The following is a 13,246-nucleotide window of genomic DNA, read 5'->3' as shown; positions in this document are numbered from 1 at the left end:
ATTTGTTTGTTTTTTTATCCACGGCAACGGCACCAAAAACCTGATCCTTATATTTTTTATATATAAGAATTTATGAAGTTGACACCACTATTTGAAGATTTTATTCCCGGTGACGATGCCAAAATTTAATTCCGACTTTTTATATATATCTAAAATGCGTTGTATGCAATTATATATTTTTCCTTAATAGTTATTCTTAATTTGTAACAAAGTCAAAAACTTGATCCAAAGCAAAAGCTAGTTGAGTTTTCCACTATAAAACAAATAAGAATACAATTTTAATTTTAACTACGCAAGTATATGCAAGTATATGCATCGTTATCAAGTAATATATGACTTTTTTATTAAGCCCCGAATATCGAACCCACAAAGATAATAGATATATTTTTTTTAGGAATTTAGAAATTTTAGATGACAAAAATCTACTTAGCAAAATATTCTTACTTAAACTTAAGATACTAAAATAGGAATGCAAATTCGATTCTTTTTGTAATTTTTTTTGTTTATGAAAATAAAGTAAGCAACTAATTAACTTCACTAAATACTTGCAAGATGAAGGTGATATAAATAAAATATCTTTTTTTCTTATCATGAATCAGTAATAAGTAGAAAAATTCTATTATGGAAATATTCTAAATGTGTGGTGCCAAATAGAAGTAATAATATTCTTTACCCTTACTAGAGATGCTATAAAGAACATTGGTTAATCTATAGTTTGAATAGTCTTGAAGACCGGCTAGGAAGGGAAGATACTAGCTCTCACTCTAGAGTACCCTCTTCTCTCTCCACCTGGGGGCTAACATTTCGTATCAAAACCTAAGACTATAAATCAAATTGGGGGTTTTAGCATGTCACTCTAAAGTCCTCTAATTCTACACCCTTGAAAAGTTTATTTCTCTATTTATTTGCACTCTACCCCATGAACTACATTCTCATCCATGAAATTAATATGTAATTCTAACCATTCGTTGACTGAGACAATATCATCTCGGATCTTACATGTTCTCACAACAGGTATTAACATCTTAATTGGTCAAATCAAGAAATAAATGAAGTGCAAGGTTTCAAATCATCATAACTTCTTCCAACATTAAAGCCTAATACTTTACACAACTTCCTTTCAACACTTAATCACTTATCATTTTAAAGAAAAAAGATAAAGAAAACTACTCAGAATCCATGGAGAAAACACAACCACACATGAGTTTAAAAGTATAACTCATGCACACAAACAAGAAATTTAAATTAAAACCAAATGTAGTCACAAAAATAAACATTATCTCAAATCCTCTCCACCAAATGTCTTGAAGTTCATTTGAATTCTCTTCATTCACTCACAATACAAACTAACACTTAAAATAAAAAGAAAAGTGGCTGGCGACGACAACTTAGATTTTTTAAGAGAGGAGGCCATCCACCAATCAAATTTACAGCCATCATCCATCTAAGAAAATCTAAGTCTTTTCTTATAAAAATCTAAGGGGTGCCTTGGTGTCTCTTCAAAAGGGTGTATCCATTCAATGAATCTTCTATAAGTGGTCTTCTCAAAAGTCAATTGAATGATTTTTCATGTCGATGAGTTATTTTTCACGTTTTTACCAAGGGTTGCTTCAAATACATCTTCAAAAATTTGTTCAAATTAAATAATTCATCTCATAATTACTTCTGGAGCTTAGGCGCGAAACCTCTGACGCTTATGCGTCAATTCTTAAGTGGACTTCTTTGTTTCACCGGCGCTTAGGCGCCAAAACACTTTTGCACCATTTTTACATTTTTGCTCCAAATTTGATCATTTTTCATTCATTTTAGTATTTTTCATCCATTTGATTGTACCTGAAAGAAAAACACACAAATGTCTTTCATTAAAGTGCAATATCTCAAAAATAGGTATAAAAATGTATATAAAAATACTATATATTTTAGGTGTATTACCCATCTTAGAAAAAAAATCATGTCGAATTGCATTTGATATAATGAGTTTTACTACAATAGTGATTTAAATTTGAACTTTATGGAAAATTTTTAAACTAAAAAAGGGTAGAATAATATGCATAATTGATTCACATTTTTGTCTAAGGATTAAGAAGTGTCATTAGTGCAGTTTTGATTGAAACAAAGCTTGGGCTCACACACAGTGTCAAAGCACTAGACTAGGTATTGAAGATATCGTGTCTAGCGCTTAGGTACCAGATCCAATCTAATAAATAGAAAATCTAGTGCTCAAGTTCCAAATTCAGGTGCTTTAGCATTAGATTAGACTTATTAATCCAAAGGATTAGTTCATAGACACCCAATTCTTATGTCGAGGTGCTCAATTATAGCATATTTGCATTTAAGCACTAGAATTTGACTCCTCATGCCAACTGGGCATTTAGCCCTTGTTTAGCCTAATTTCATCTATTAAAACATGTTATATATAAATGAGATCATGCGACATTATTTAAGAATGTTTATACAATGAATAGAGAAACTTCTAACCAGGTCTATAGATAGATTTTAGTACCTTTTTCCTAGGAAACCATTTGAGAATATCAAGAAGGTTTTCAATAAAAAAATGAATAGAAAAAAGGCTACAAAATTACTTTCTCCTGTACTGTTCTGTTCTTTCTACCATCTTTTTACTATAATCATGCTTATTTATATGGTATCATCTTTTTTTTCACTTAAATACATATGACATGTTTTTTTTTTTCACTTAATAAATATGTTGAGAATTGATTCAACATGGAAAAAATATCATTAGAATGAATCAAATAGTAGAGGTAACTCTAAAAAGTCCTTGCAATATGTGTTAATATCTAAAGAGTGTCGATGGTTTTTCTTTACATTACATCTATCATTAAGAGATAAGTAGGAATCATAGCATGCATAGAAACTCTATAATTTCTAGAGAAAGTTAATGTAACCTTTAATTGGACTTAGGTAGAATAAAATAAAAGTCCCTGATTTTAAAATTGGCCATTCAATTTCTAGAAGTAAAATATAATCTCAAGTTCTTTAACCATACTAGCTTTGTTGCAGCAAATTACTAACCTTTGTTTGTACTCTTCTAGATAACTTAAAGATTAGAATACTTTTGCTCATTGCTTGCTTCTAACTATTTAGATGGCCAACATATTAAACTTTAGTAATTAGTTTGCAATCTCAATAGGATGACACTTTGTCTCACTCTTTAATGCTTGATTAGACAAAATCTTCTTATGTGAGTATTGCCATAATACAATGTATTTCCATGCAGGTTTTTGCATTGTTATCAGAGGATTGTAATGTTAACATCAAAAAAATGAACTTTCTAAGCGTGCTTGTCCTACAAAATCAATGTCCAATCCCTGTTTACATTGAATAAAGGCATATTATCTATTTTTGCTTAAGCCGCACCAATCTAACAATAGTTTAAAAAAGGATCAATTTGGCTTATTTCTTATGATTAGGTTCTAAGAACCCGTTCACGTATTATAAGCAATAAATATTTTAGAATGAAGTTGTATGTTCGAGATGAGTTTGCTAGTGTAATCCAAAAGATTAGATAGCTCGCCAACTGGGAAAATTTTTCTGTCCAGACTCTAGACATAACACTACATGCAAACTCCAATAATATGTCATCATGTGTGCAACACGCGGAAGTTATTGGGATGTTATTAAAGTGAAACCACAGTGACTATTAGGGGGTTATTGAGGGTTTATTAGAGGGTAATTGTGAGAGTTAATGCAGAGAGTTATTGAAGTGGGGCCACGAGAGAGTTATTGAAGTGGAACCACAGAGGTTATCGGAGGGGCTATTGGAAGGTTAATGCAGGGTTTATTGGAGTGGAACTATAGAGGTTGTTGAAGGGTTATTGGGAGTTATTGCGGCGTTATGAGAGTTATATCCCAATAATCTCCCAATAATCCTCAAAATAACATCTGCAGTTCCACTAATATTTTTTTAGGCGGGTCCGATATAGCACGCATGGCAGTATATTACTGGAGTCCGCACGTAGAGTTATGTCTAGATTCCGGACAAAAAATTATTCCCGCCAACTGAGCTTAACAAATGCTCGCCAGCCAAAACCCAAGGAGAATCTAAGTTGAAGATATTTACTCTCAAAAAGTCAGTTATTGGGGATGCATACAACTAAGCACATGAAGAACCACAGCAAATATTATTTAGCATCCAATTGATATTATTGAACATTTCAATGTTGAACATCCGCTAGTTTATAGACTTTGAAGAAGCTTAATGGCTGATGCTCTTAACCTACTAAAGAGGTTTCCCCTTGCTGGAGCAGGCATGGGACTCAAACGGCATCAGGTTGAGATATTTCTTCAATCATGCGACTTTTCTGGCTATTTGATCCTTCGAAGTGCTCTCAAAGATCTTATCCGCATTTCCAACCTCAAACCCATCTCTTCTGTGGAATTCCTTGATCTGCAGACATTATAGTTATAATGATTAGATATGACTCCAATGATTAAATCAGGCAACACTCCGTCAAAATGCTAAATAGATACATCATTGGCCAGAGTGAATGCTGCATATTTTGAGATTACTCATTATGGGAAACAACTTAAGTTTGTTTTTTTTTAATTTTATTATATTTGCTTTTGTAATAGAGAAAATAGAACAAACAAATAATGGTTTTTTGGAAGAAAAAAGCCATCATCATCATCAATCTTATCCCAGCTACATCGGATTTGGATCACCATATTTAATCCACAATCTTCATTCATTAATGTTCAGGGTTCCTCGCAAATCATCTCTTTTCCTTCCAAGCCCTATGATACTAATTTAATCAACTCATCTAACAAGTGCATTTTCAATCATTTGTTAGGACATTTCCAAACCATTGAAGTGTATCTTTTAGCTGCATTATCTTCAATATAATCATCAATTAATTTATTATTTTTTAGTTTTACAATACATACATCGTAGCATTCTCATTTTTGCCAGACCCAACTTTAATACTAATACTTTTTATAGCCCAACATTCAAATTCATTCAATATTGGCAGTGTAATTATAACTTCATAAAATGTATATCTAAAACTTGCAATCATCTGATCACACAAATTTATGAAGATAAATTTCCATTTAAATTAGTTAAATTTAATTCTAAAAATTACATTCAAATTTATATTTCTATTTTTCTATATAATAAATTCAAGATCAATGGTATGATCAACAAAAAAAATTGGACATTTCTTAGAATGTCTTAAGAAATTGCTTTTGCAAAAACATAGTAGAAATTATGCTGAGAAAACAATTCTGAGAATTTTCTAAAAAAGAATAAATAAATAATACAAGCCATATCCAACCCTTAGAGAAAGAAAAATCATTGCTTTACCAAAAAGTCGGCTATTGAGTAAAATCAGTCATTGACAGAAAGCAGAAAGGTGTGATCTCAATTAATCCAAACAGATTTTCGATCAAATCAAAATTTGGAAAAATCTCAATCAATTCAGTATAAAAAACCATACCCATTAAAATAAATATCGAAGAAACATGTATACTGGCCCCATTATTCAAAGTGACATTAAAATAATTGGCAAAAAACTCTGGAGTGGCAAAATAAACAAAATCTTGTAAGATAAAAACTGAAATCCTATCTGCTTGGAGATTACATAATAGCTCTAGATGTGAAGGAACCAAAATACAGATGAAAGTAAATGAAAAGGGAGAAAAAAAAATAAAAATAAATAACACTTGTAAAAGATAAAAACAAAATCCAATTGAATAAGCGTAACCTTAAAAAAATTAAACGCTTCTGCATATCACAGGAAATCAGTAATTAAACCTTAAAAAGTCAAATAGTGCAGTGAAAGAGTTCGGCAGTGCATATATTTCAGCATTAAATGGAAAAAGTTGAATAGAAGCCAGACCTCTTCATTGGTTAATTTTGCATACTGAGGAAGTACAAGTCGTTCTGCAAATTCAATGTACGAGAAAGGAACAGTCTCACTAACACCATCACTGAAGTTGAAAACATTAGAATCAGCCACGGTTGAGCTCTGGAGCAGAAGGCCATCAGGACTCACTAATCAGAGCAATAAAAGAACTCAATGTTGGAATACTCGATGAACACAAGTAAAGCAAATAAATTTCAGCGCTAACCATAAAAATGAAGATAAGTCTGCAGTTTGATTAACCATTTCGTCCACAAATAATGCAGCATAGAGAAATCCACTACTAATATCATAAAGTAACAGTTAATTTTAAAGAAGAAGTGTAACAGTTAATTTCAAAGAAAAAGACAACTTCCACGTTTTATCATAAATTTCATCATCTCAATCCACACTAATTACCAAATGCAGAATCATACTTTCATGTTTAACGAAACAAGAGTAAAACACGACAAACAAAAGATGCAAGCCAAGTTAACATATGATATTCGGAATACATAAATGTCCCATTAAATTGGAGGCACGGATATCAAACAAAAGTTCCATGGCGTATAAGCAGAATATAGATTTCACTCACTAAATTTGTATGCAAGCATCCAAGGCATCTCATATGATATTTGGAATACATAAATATTTCTACTATCCTTGGTTGCATAGATTCTGCATTCAACCCAAAGGCGGTTTATACATAAAAGTTACTGCTATCTGTAATTTTAATTCTTTCATCATCATCATCGCACTATCGCATTGAATATTTCTTTTCGCAAAAGAGAAAAGGGATAAAACACCTTTTTCTTTTAATGGAACTATTTGTGTTTTCTTTTCAATTTCTTTGTTTAAGATGGACAGCTGTGCTGTAGAGGTAATTTGGAGACACTTAAAAGTAAAATGCAGATCATCAAAACAAACAAAAGTAACAGCCTTATCCCAACTATTTGGGGTGCACACTTCTCAGTCACGAATTTTTTATCTATGCTTATTAAATCTATGAATATGTAAAGTTTAGAGAAAGCAACTTTAAATGATTCTTTCAGTCATCCAGCCACATATCCAATAACTAACCTTTCAGTATACCCCCTTCAGAGTTCAATTTAAATCCTTCATCTTCAATAAAGTGATTCAGATTATTGATGTTTCCGATATTTGACTTCAGACGATGAACAGAAATGGTTACATGATTCACTGTAAAACCATTTACAAGGGTCCATGCGGCATACTCACTTTCCCTGAGATAATGAGATTGAAGAAAAATAAACTAAAAAGTTTAGTTACTTTTTTAAGTAAATAAAGATTTTCATTAAGGGTCCGTAGGTTTTCATTAATAAGCAGGCCATCTAAGCTGAAATCCAGGAGGGGCTGCAAGGGAAGAGAGATCGGAGAAAAAGAGCATCTCTTACATATGCAAGTAAAATGAGACAAAATTTGAACTATATTTAATAGAAACACAAGATGCGTATGAAAATAAGACCTTGCTAGCTTTTGGTAGTCGGAATATGAGGGTGTTTCCCAAGTTAAACATCCCAATGTACTTGCAAGGGCTGCATGATTATTTGCATTTCCCAAACTTTTTACATACTTCTTGATCACTTCCTGCATGCATTAGCAATTCAAAGTCAAATTATCAAAATAAAAAGGCAGAAAAATAGATTGATCAAAGAGAATTTTGTTAATAGAACCAAAGGAATAAAAGTACTGGGAATAACTCTAGTATAGGATCTGAACTAAGGGTAAACAGCTTAACTTCACAAAGTAAAGAGATTATTTCTGAGATTCCAACTGCGAAACCCCAAATCACAAAGAAGGCAGCCTAACCATTGTTTTTTTTAAAAAATAACATTTTAATTGCATGGGATGCAAAAATGGCACGCAATGTACCAGTAAGATTACATGCTAAACACTTTTCAATATATATTTTGTGAAATACAATAAAATCAGCTTGCAAGAAGGCACTGGACATAGATTCCTTTACATTATTTTCTTGAGAAAAATTAATTAGTACTCTTGAGCTGATGGCAAAAGGGATAATAAACGGGATGAAACTGATCATGATGAGGAGGATTTAGAAAAGACCCAAATTAATAAAAAAAAAATCATGTAAAATTCCGTCTGATTAAGTGCTTAAGGGGTGTCCTAAAGAAATGCTAGCTTGCCTCCATTGTGACCTAGAAGCTACATGCTCGAGAATAGCGGTTCCATATTGGAGAACTAAAGCTGCCTATATCAACTTCTCCCTTAGGCACTAAACCAAAACATAAGTGACAATCTCATGATATGATATGCCCTTTTATCGGGCTCTATGGAAATCATAATAGCATACAGCATGACAAGGTATGAAGATTATTTACTGATTTGCAGCTGATGATAATCATATATTATGATAAAAAATACTTATATCAGCCGTTATTCACTACTTTTAGAAATTCTCAGCACCAATTAAAAACTGTTCCCTTTTAAATTCAAAAAATTTCTTACATAACTATTCGATCGTTTCATATTTAAAAGACACTGAAATATATAAAATTATGCTCCATATTCTAATTGCATAATGTGAAATCATACGTGTCAGTCTTACCTGACTTTGAGGACTCGTCTCATCCACAAGAAGCTCTGATATGAATATCCGTGGCAAAGGCCCCCCAAAGTAAATTCCATTATCGTAACTGGGAGGTGCAAACCACCTGGCTCTCAACTTCTTAGCAGGAAACCTCAACTCTTCCCTCCGTGTATAACCAAAGTCTAGGAAAAATTTAGCCATGGAATCGATCCCATAGCCATCTATCTTTACTTGCACCGAACAAAAATGTCAAAAAAAAAACCAAAAATTAAGAACAAGTTTAACGAATGCTTTCAAGAACAAAAATAAAAGACTATTTAAGATAAAATTTTTTATCTATGCCAAATGATAATATTTTAAAAACATTACAATCTAAAGAATACACAAGCACAACAATTTCGCTTTTTAATAACCAAGGACAATCAATCATGACCTCATGTCATGGTTTTTTTCAACTCTAGGAGTACGTCTAGAGTTTGCTATAAAACCCTAATATTATCATTAAGATTTGCTATAAATGTTTGACGTGATCTTATACAAGATGTTACAAATTTTCTTAGCAAGAAATACTTCCAGGCCACCAAGAGAAATCCTAGCAGTATAACCAAAGTTTCAAGATCATGGGCGGAGTCATGTTCGGTCCAGGGGAGGGCAACTTCTTCTCATGAGCCTTTATTTTTCTTCATCTTCATCTTCTTCTTCTTCAATATTGTTGATGAGACTGTAATTTTTTAGAGTGTTAGATGTTGGGAATGGGGTTGAGAAAATGGAGGGGAGGTTGAAAGAAGTAATGGTGTTTTTGCTCTGTTTTTATGTATTGGTGATTTTGAGAGGAGTGGAGGCTTATGGAGATGAGGAGTTGGGAAGAATAATTCATTTTGAATCAGGTGAAGAAATGAATTTGCGTTTTTTTTTTTTTTGAACAGTTAAAGATGTCTTGATTTGAAAACAGGGATTGATAATTTATTTTCTTTTGAAATTTCATTCATTTTCTTAAGATTTTGAATGCCTTCTTTTGTGTTTCAGATAATAATTTATCATTGAAACACAGCTTTTAGTGTAAAATTGAAATTCGGATTGTATTTTTTTTCTTAGATTGTCATTTCATTGCTGTTTTTTTATCATTGCTTTTATCATTCAGAAAGCAGAAACTTGATTATTGCTATTATTTATAAAACATTTAATTTCAATTACTCAAACATGCAATAAAATATAGGTATACAATGCATACATACATAAATACATATATATACATACACACACACACACACACACACACACACACACACACACACACACACACACACATATACATATATATATATATATATATTTGGTTTTAAATTCCATAAAAATTATCACTAACACATGCATGTATACATAATAATAATAAAGACTTACTGCACATATGTTTTTCATCTTATTATTGTTGAATTTTAACATAACATACACTTATGTCACGAACTTTGTTACATATTATCCCCTTCTTTTACTAAATTTCCTACTCCGAGTTTTAATTTTGCATCTTAATTTATAATATTGTTTGCCCGAGAAAGAACTCAAAAGATGAAGTTTGAAGAGGGCCACAAAAAAATAAGAATTTTTAAGTCATACTTATTTTTGAGTTTAGGGAGGATTTCGGTGGAGAATGTGAAAACTTCTGAATCTGTTCTAACTAGTCGAACCAAAAGAATTGATCCTTTGGATGACTTGAAGAGGTACAAAGGAGGCTTTAACATTACAAATAAATACTATTAGGCTGTAAGAATCTTACAAATTCCATCATTTTGATTATATTTGGATTATGCAAGTTATATGTATTTTTCTTATGATCATATTTCATCTTATTGTCAGTTATCTTCACCGTGTCCTCATTTATGTGGTGATTTTGATAGTTTCAGCACTTTGCTTCAACATAAAATGGAAGAAATGAGAGAAAAACACTAAACTTCTTCAATAAGGTCATAATTGGCCTCTTCTCATAGCAATTTTATTAACCTTTCTAGCCATGTAAGTCTAATATAATTCCATCCTCATCAAAGCAAAATAAACTTTTACATATAAAACACCCAATTCCTATGTATTTACATATCTAACACCGAACTTTATCTTTTACATTTATTCGGTATCATATTCCACAAATGAAATACAAGATCATGTTTTGAATTGTACTATTCATTTTATTTGTTTGTTCTTTTTTTTTATAATAAATTTGCCCCCCATAAAAAAGTGAGGGTTCCGCCCCTGTTCAAGATCATGCTTACAAAATGGAGCAGATTGTTTTACTGTTTGCAACGAATTGAAGATATTGTAATTACAATGCGATTTATAGGAAATTCTCTTTTGTTAAAATCGCAGATAATAGCTTACCCCAAACGTCCTATAAGCAAAATGATCATAGCAAATTTGATTTCCACCAGCCGAGCGGACGAGATCCAGAACAGCTTTGGCGGTAGGGTTTCGGCCTAAATAAACATTCTCCATACTCAAAAGCGCCGTCCTAAACAACGATTCCGAGCCCTAAAACCAACATATACATCAAGATTCGATTTAACGATCAGAATGGGAATGATTGTGAGGAAATTACCTCCGCGGGCGTATCAACGACCGCGTTATTCTGAGATCCGACGGCCATGGTGCGTGTATGGCTCAAGAGATAGTTAGCGCGGAGAGAAAGTACTTTGGACGAGGAGACGATGCTTCTCGAAGATGATTGGGATACGAAGGAGAGAGATGGAAATGAGATAAAGGTTTTATTGGCGGAGGAGGTGAAAGAGAAGATTGCCGGAACCCTAACCGCTGCTTCCATGCATCGGCAGTTGATCAAAGACATGAAGAGGGAGACGAGTTACGCTTTAACGAAAAGATACGGATGTGACGAGGCGACACGCGGAGATGCGGAATACGAGTACGGAACGCCGACGAAAATGAACAGGGTAAATTACGTATATAGGATGTCTTTGGCTGCAAACTAAATCTAACCTAAATAGGATTTATCAATAGACTAGAATCAGTATTTTGCTTAGTAAAGACGGAAAAAAATTCTTGGCCTCCATTTAATAAATTTGAATTAAAATCATAATAAAAAATGAAAAAAATAATGGTTTGATGGATTAAATTATCATTTTGTTAAGTTTGGATAAATCTATGGATACATTGTATTAAAACTATACAACCAACAATAAAATTTGCACCCAATCTTATGTTATTTTATATCTAATACCTAAACTTAAACAATAAGTACGCATCGGATCGTAATTGAGCCGATTATATCGAAGTTCATTGTAATTGAGCAGAATATATAATAGTTTGAACTTCACATGCTATAATTATAAATTGTTCATGTTCGACTTGAGATTGTGTCGAGCTTTCACATATTGTTCAAGCTTAACTTGTTTAATTTTTTTAATATTTAAACTTGATTTGTAATTTATTTGTTATGACAAATGAACAAGAATTTAAAGGAGCTAAAAATTAAAACAAGTATCCAGATTTTATTTAAAATATATAAAAAAGAATTGTACAAATCTAAATAAATAAATAATTGAATAAAACATATTATGATATCATCTAGTATCCATAATAAATATATTCTCACAAGATTGAATTCTAAGAGAGAAAAAAATATTGAAATAAGAGCAAAAAAACCTAAATGAATATGTATTATAAAGTAAATCATACTCTAAAATTTTGCATCAATTGTAAAAATAAATGAGAAAAATCAAAGAGAGACAGATTAAGCATAATAAAAAAGAATGAACAAAACATAATGCTTGCTCTTGCTTTCAAAATTTCATCATGATAATAAAAAAGAATGAACAAAACATAATGCTTGCTTTCAAAATTTCATCATATTAATAATTAATAATAAAATATTTATATAACTAATAATTAATCTAAAATATCATTGAACAGCTAACGAGTTTGTTAGTGAATATGAATGAACTTGTTTGATTATTTTCATGTTTAGTTAATTTAAAATTTGAGTTTTTAAAAATTGCTCAAGCTTGTCTATTCACTAATTTCAATGAATATGATCATGTCTCAATCGAGCCGAGTCCGAGTTGTTCATCAAGTGCATTGGTGCATTCACAACCATAAATGCAGATCATCTAATTTTTCTCTGTTTCTCATATCTTGAACTTTGCCATCCCAAATAATTGAGAAGGCAACCATGGGATCACATTGTATGAAGATCTTCGAAACTCCCCTACATCGCCTCCTGCAGTCCATAGGAAGGCAACAACAAGATTGTGGCGTACAAAGACCTCTCAAACTCCCTTCATTACAACATTCAAAGATTTATGAAACTCTTCCTTCTCCTCCTTCAACCGCAATTCTACAACAAGGAAGACAATAACGGATCACGGGATAAAAAAGCTCTGAAATTCTCATTTTTCTTCTCCTTCGGCCCCGCTTTTACAATTAGGAAGTCAACAACGGGATCACAACATACAAAGACCTCTGAAACTCTCATTTTTCTCCTCCTTCGGCCCCGCTTTTACAATTAGGAAGTCAACAACGGGATCACAACATACAAAGACCTCTGAAACTCTCATTTTTCTCCTCCTTCGGCCCCGCTTTTACAATTAGGAAGTCAACAACGGGATCACAACATACAAAGACCTCTGAAACTCTCATTTTTCTCCTCCTTCGGCCCCGCTTTTACAATTAGGAAGTCAACAACGGGATCACAACATACAAAGACCTCTGAAACTCTCATTTTTCTCCTCCTTCGGCCCCGCTTTTACAATTAGGAAGTCAACAACGGGATCACAACATACAAAGACCTCTGAAACTCTCATTTTTCTCC

General features: G+C 32.2%; 1 protein-coding gene across 1 annotated transcript; it reads right to left on the bottom strand.

Moving 5' to 3' along the window:
- Positions 1–4,069: 4,069 nt before the first annotated feature.
- On the bottom strand, positions 4,070–11,395 carry LOC110035774. Its single transcript, XM_020740062.1, has 7 exons — positions 11,021–11,395; positions 10,804–10,953; positions 8,452–8,658; positions 7,348–7,469; positions 6,942–7,105; positions 5,859–6,013; positions 4,070–4,408 (listed from the first exon to the last, which is right to left on the bottom strand). The coding sequence occupies exons 1-7, from the start codon at positions 11,264–11,266 to the stop codon at positions 4,310–4,312; spliced, it is 1,143 nt and encodes a 380-aa protein (XP_020595721.1). The 5' UTR covers positions 11,267–11,395; the 3' UTR covers positions 4,070–4,309.
- Between the last annotated feature and the right edge of the window lie 1,851 nt (positions 11,396–13,246).

Source organism: Phalaenopsis equestris, unplaced genomic scaffold (assembly GCF_001263595.1).
Source record: "Phalaenopsis equestris unplaced genomic scaffold, ASM126359v1 Scaffold199785, whole genome shotgun sequence".
In the NCBI taxonomy this organism is placed as follows: domain Eukaryota; kingdom Viridiplantae; phylum Streptophyta; class Magnoliopsida; order Asparagales; family Orchidaceae; genus Phalaenopsis; species Phalaenopsis equestris.
Note: the sequence above shows the minus strand (reverse complement) of the source record. Positions and strands in the feature narration are given on the sequence as shown.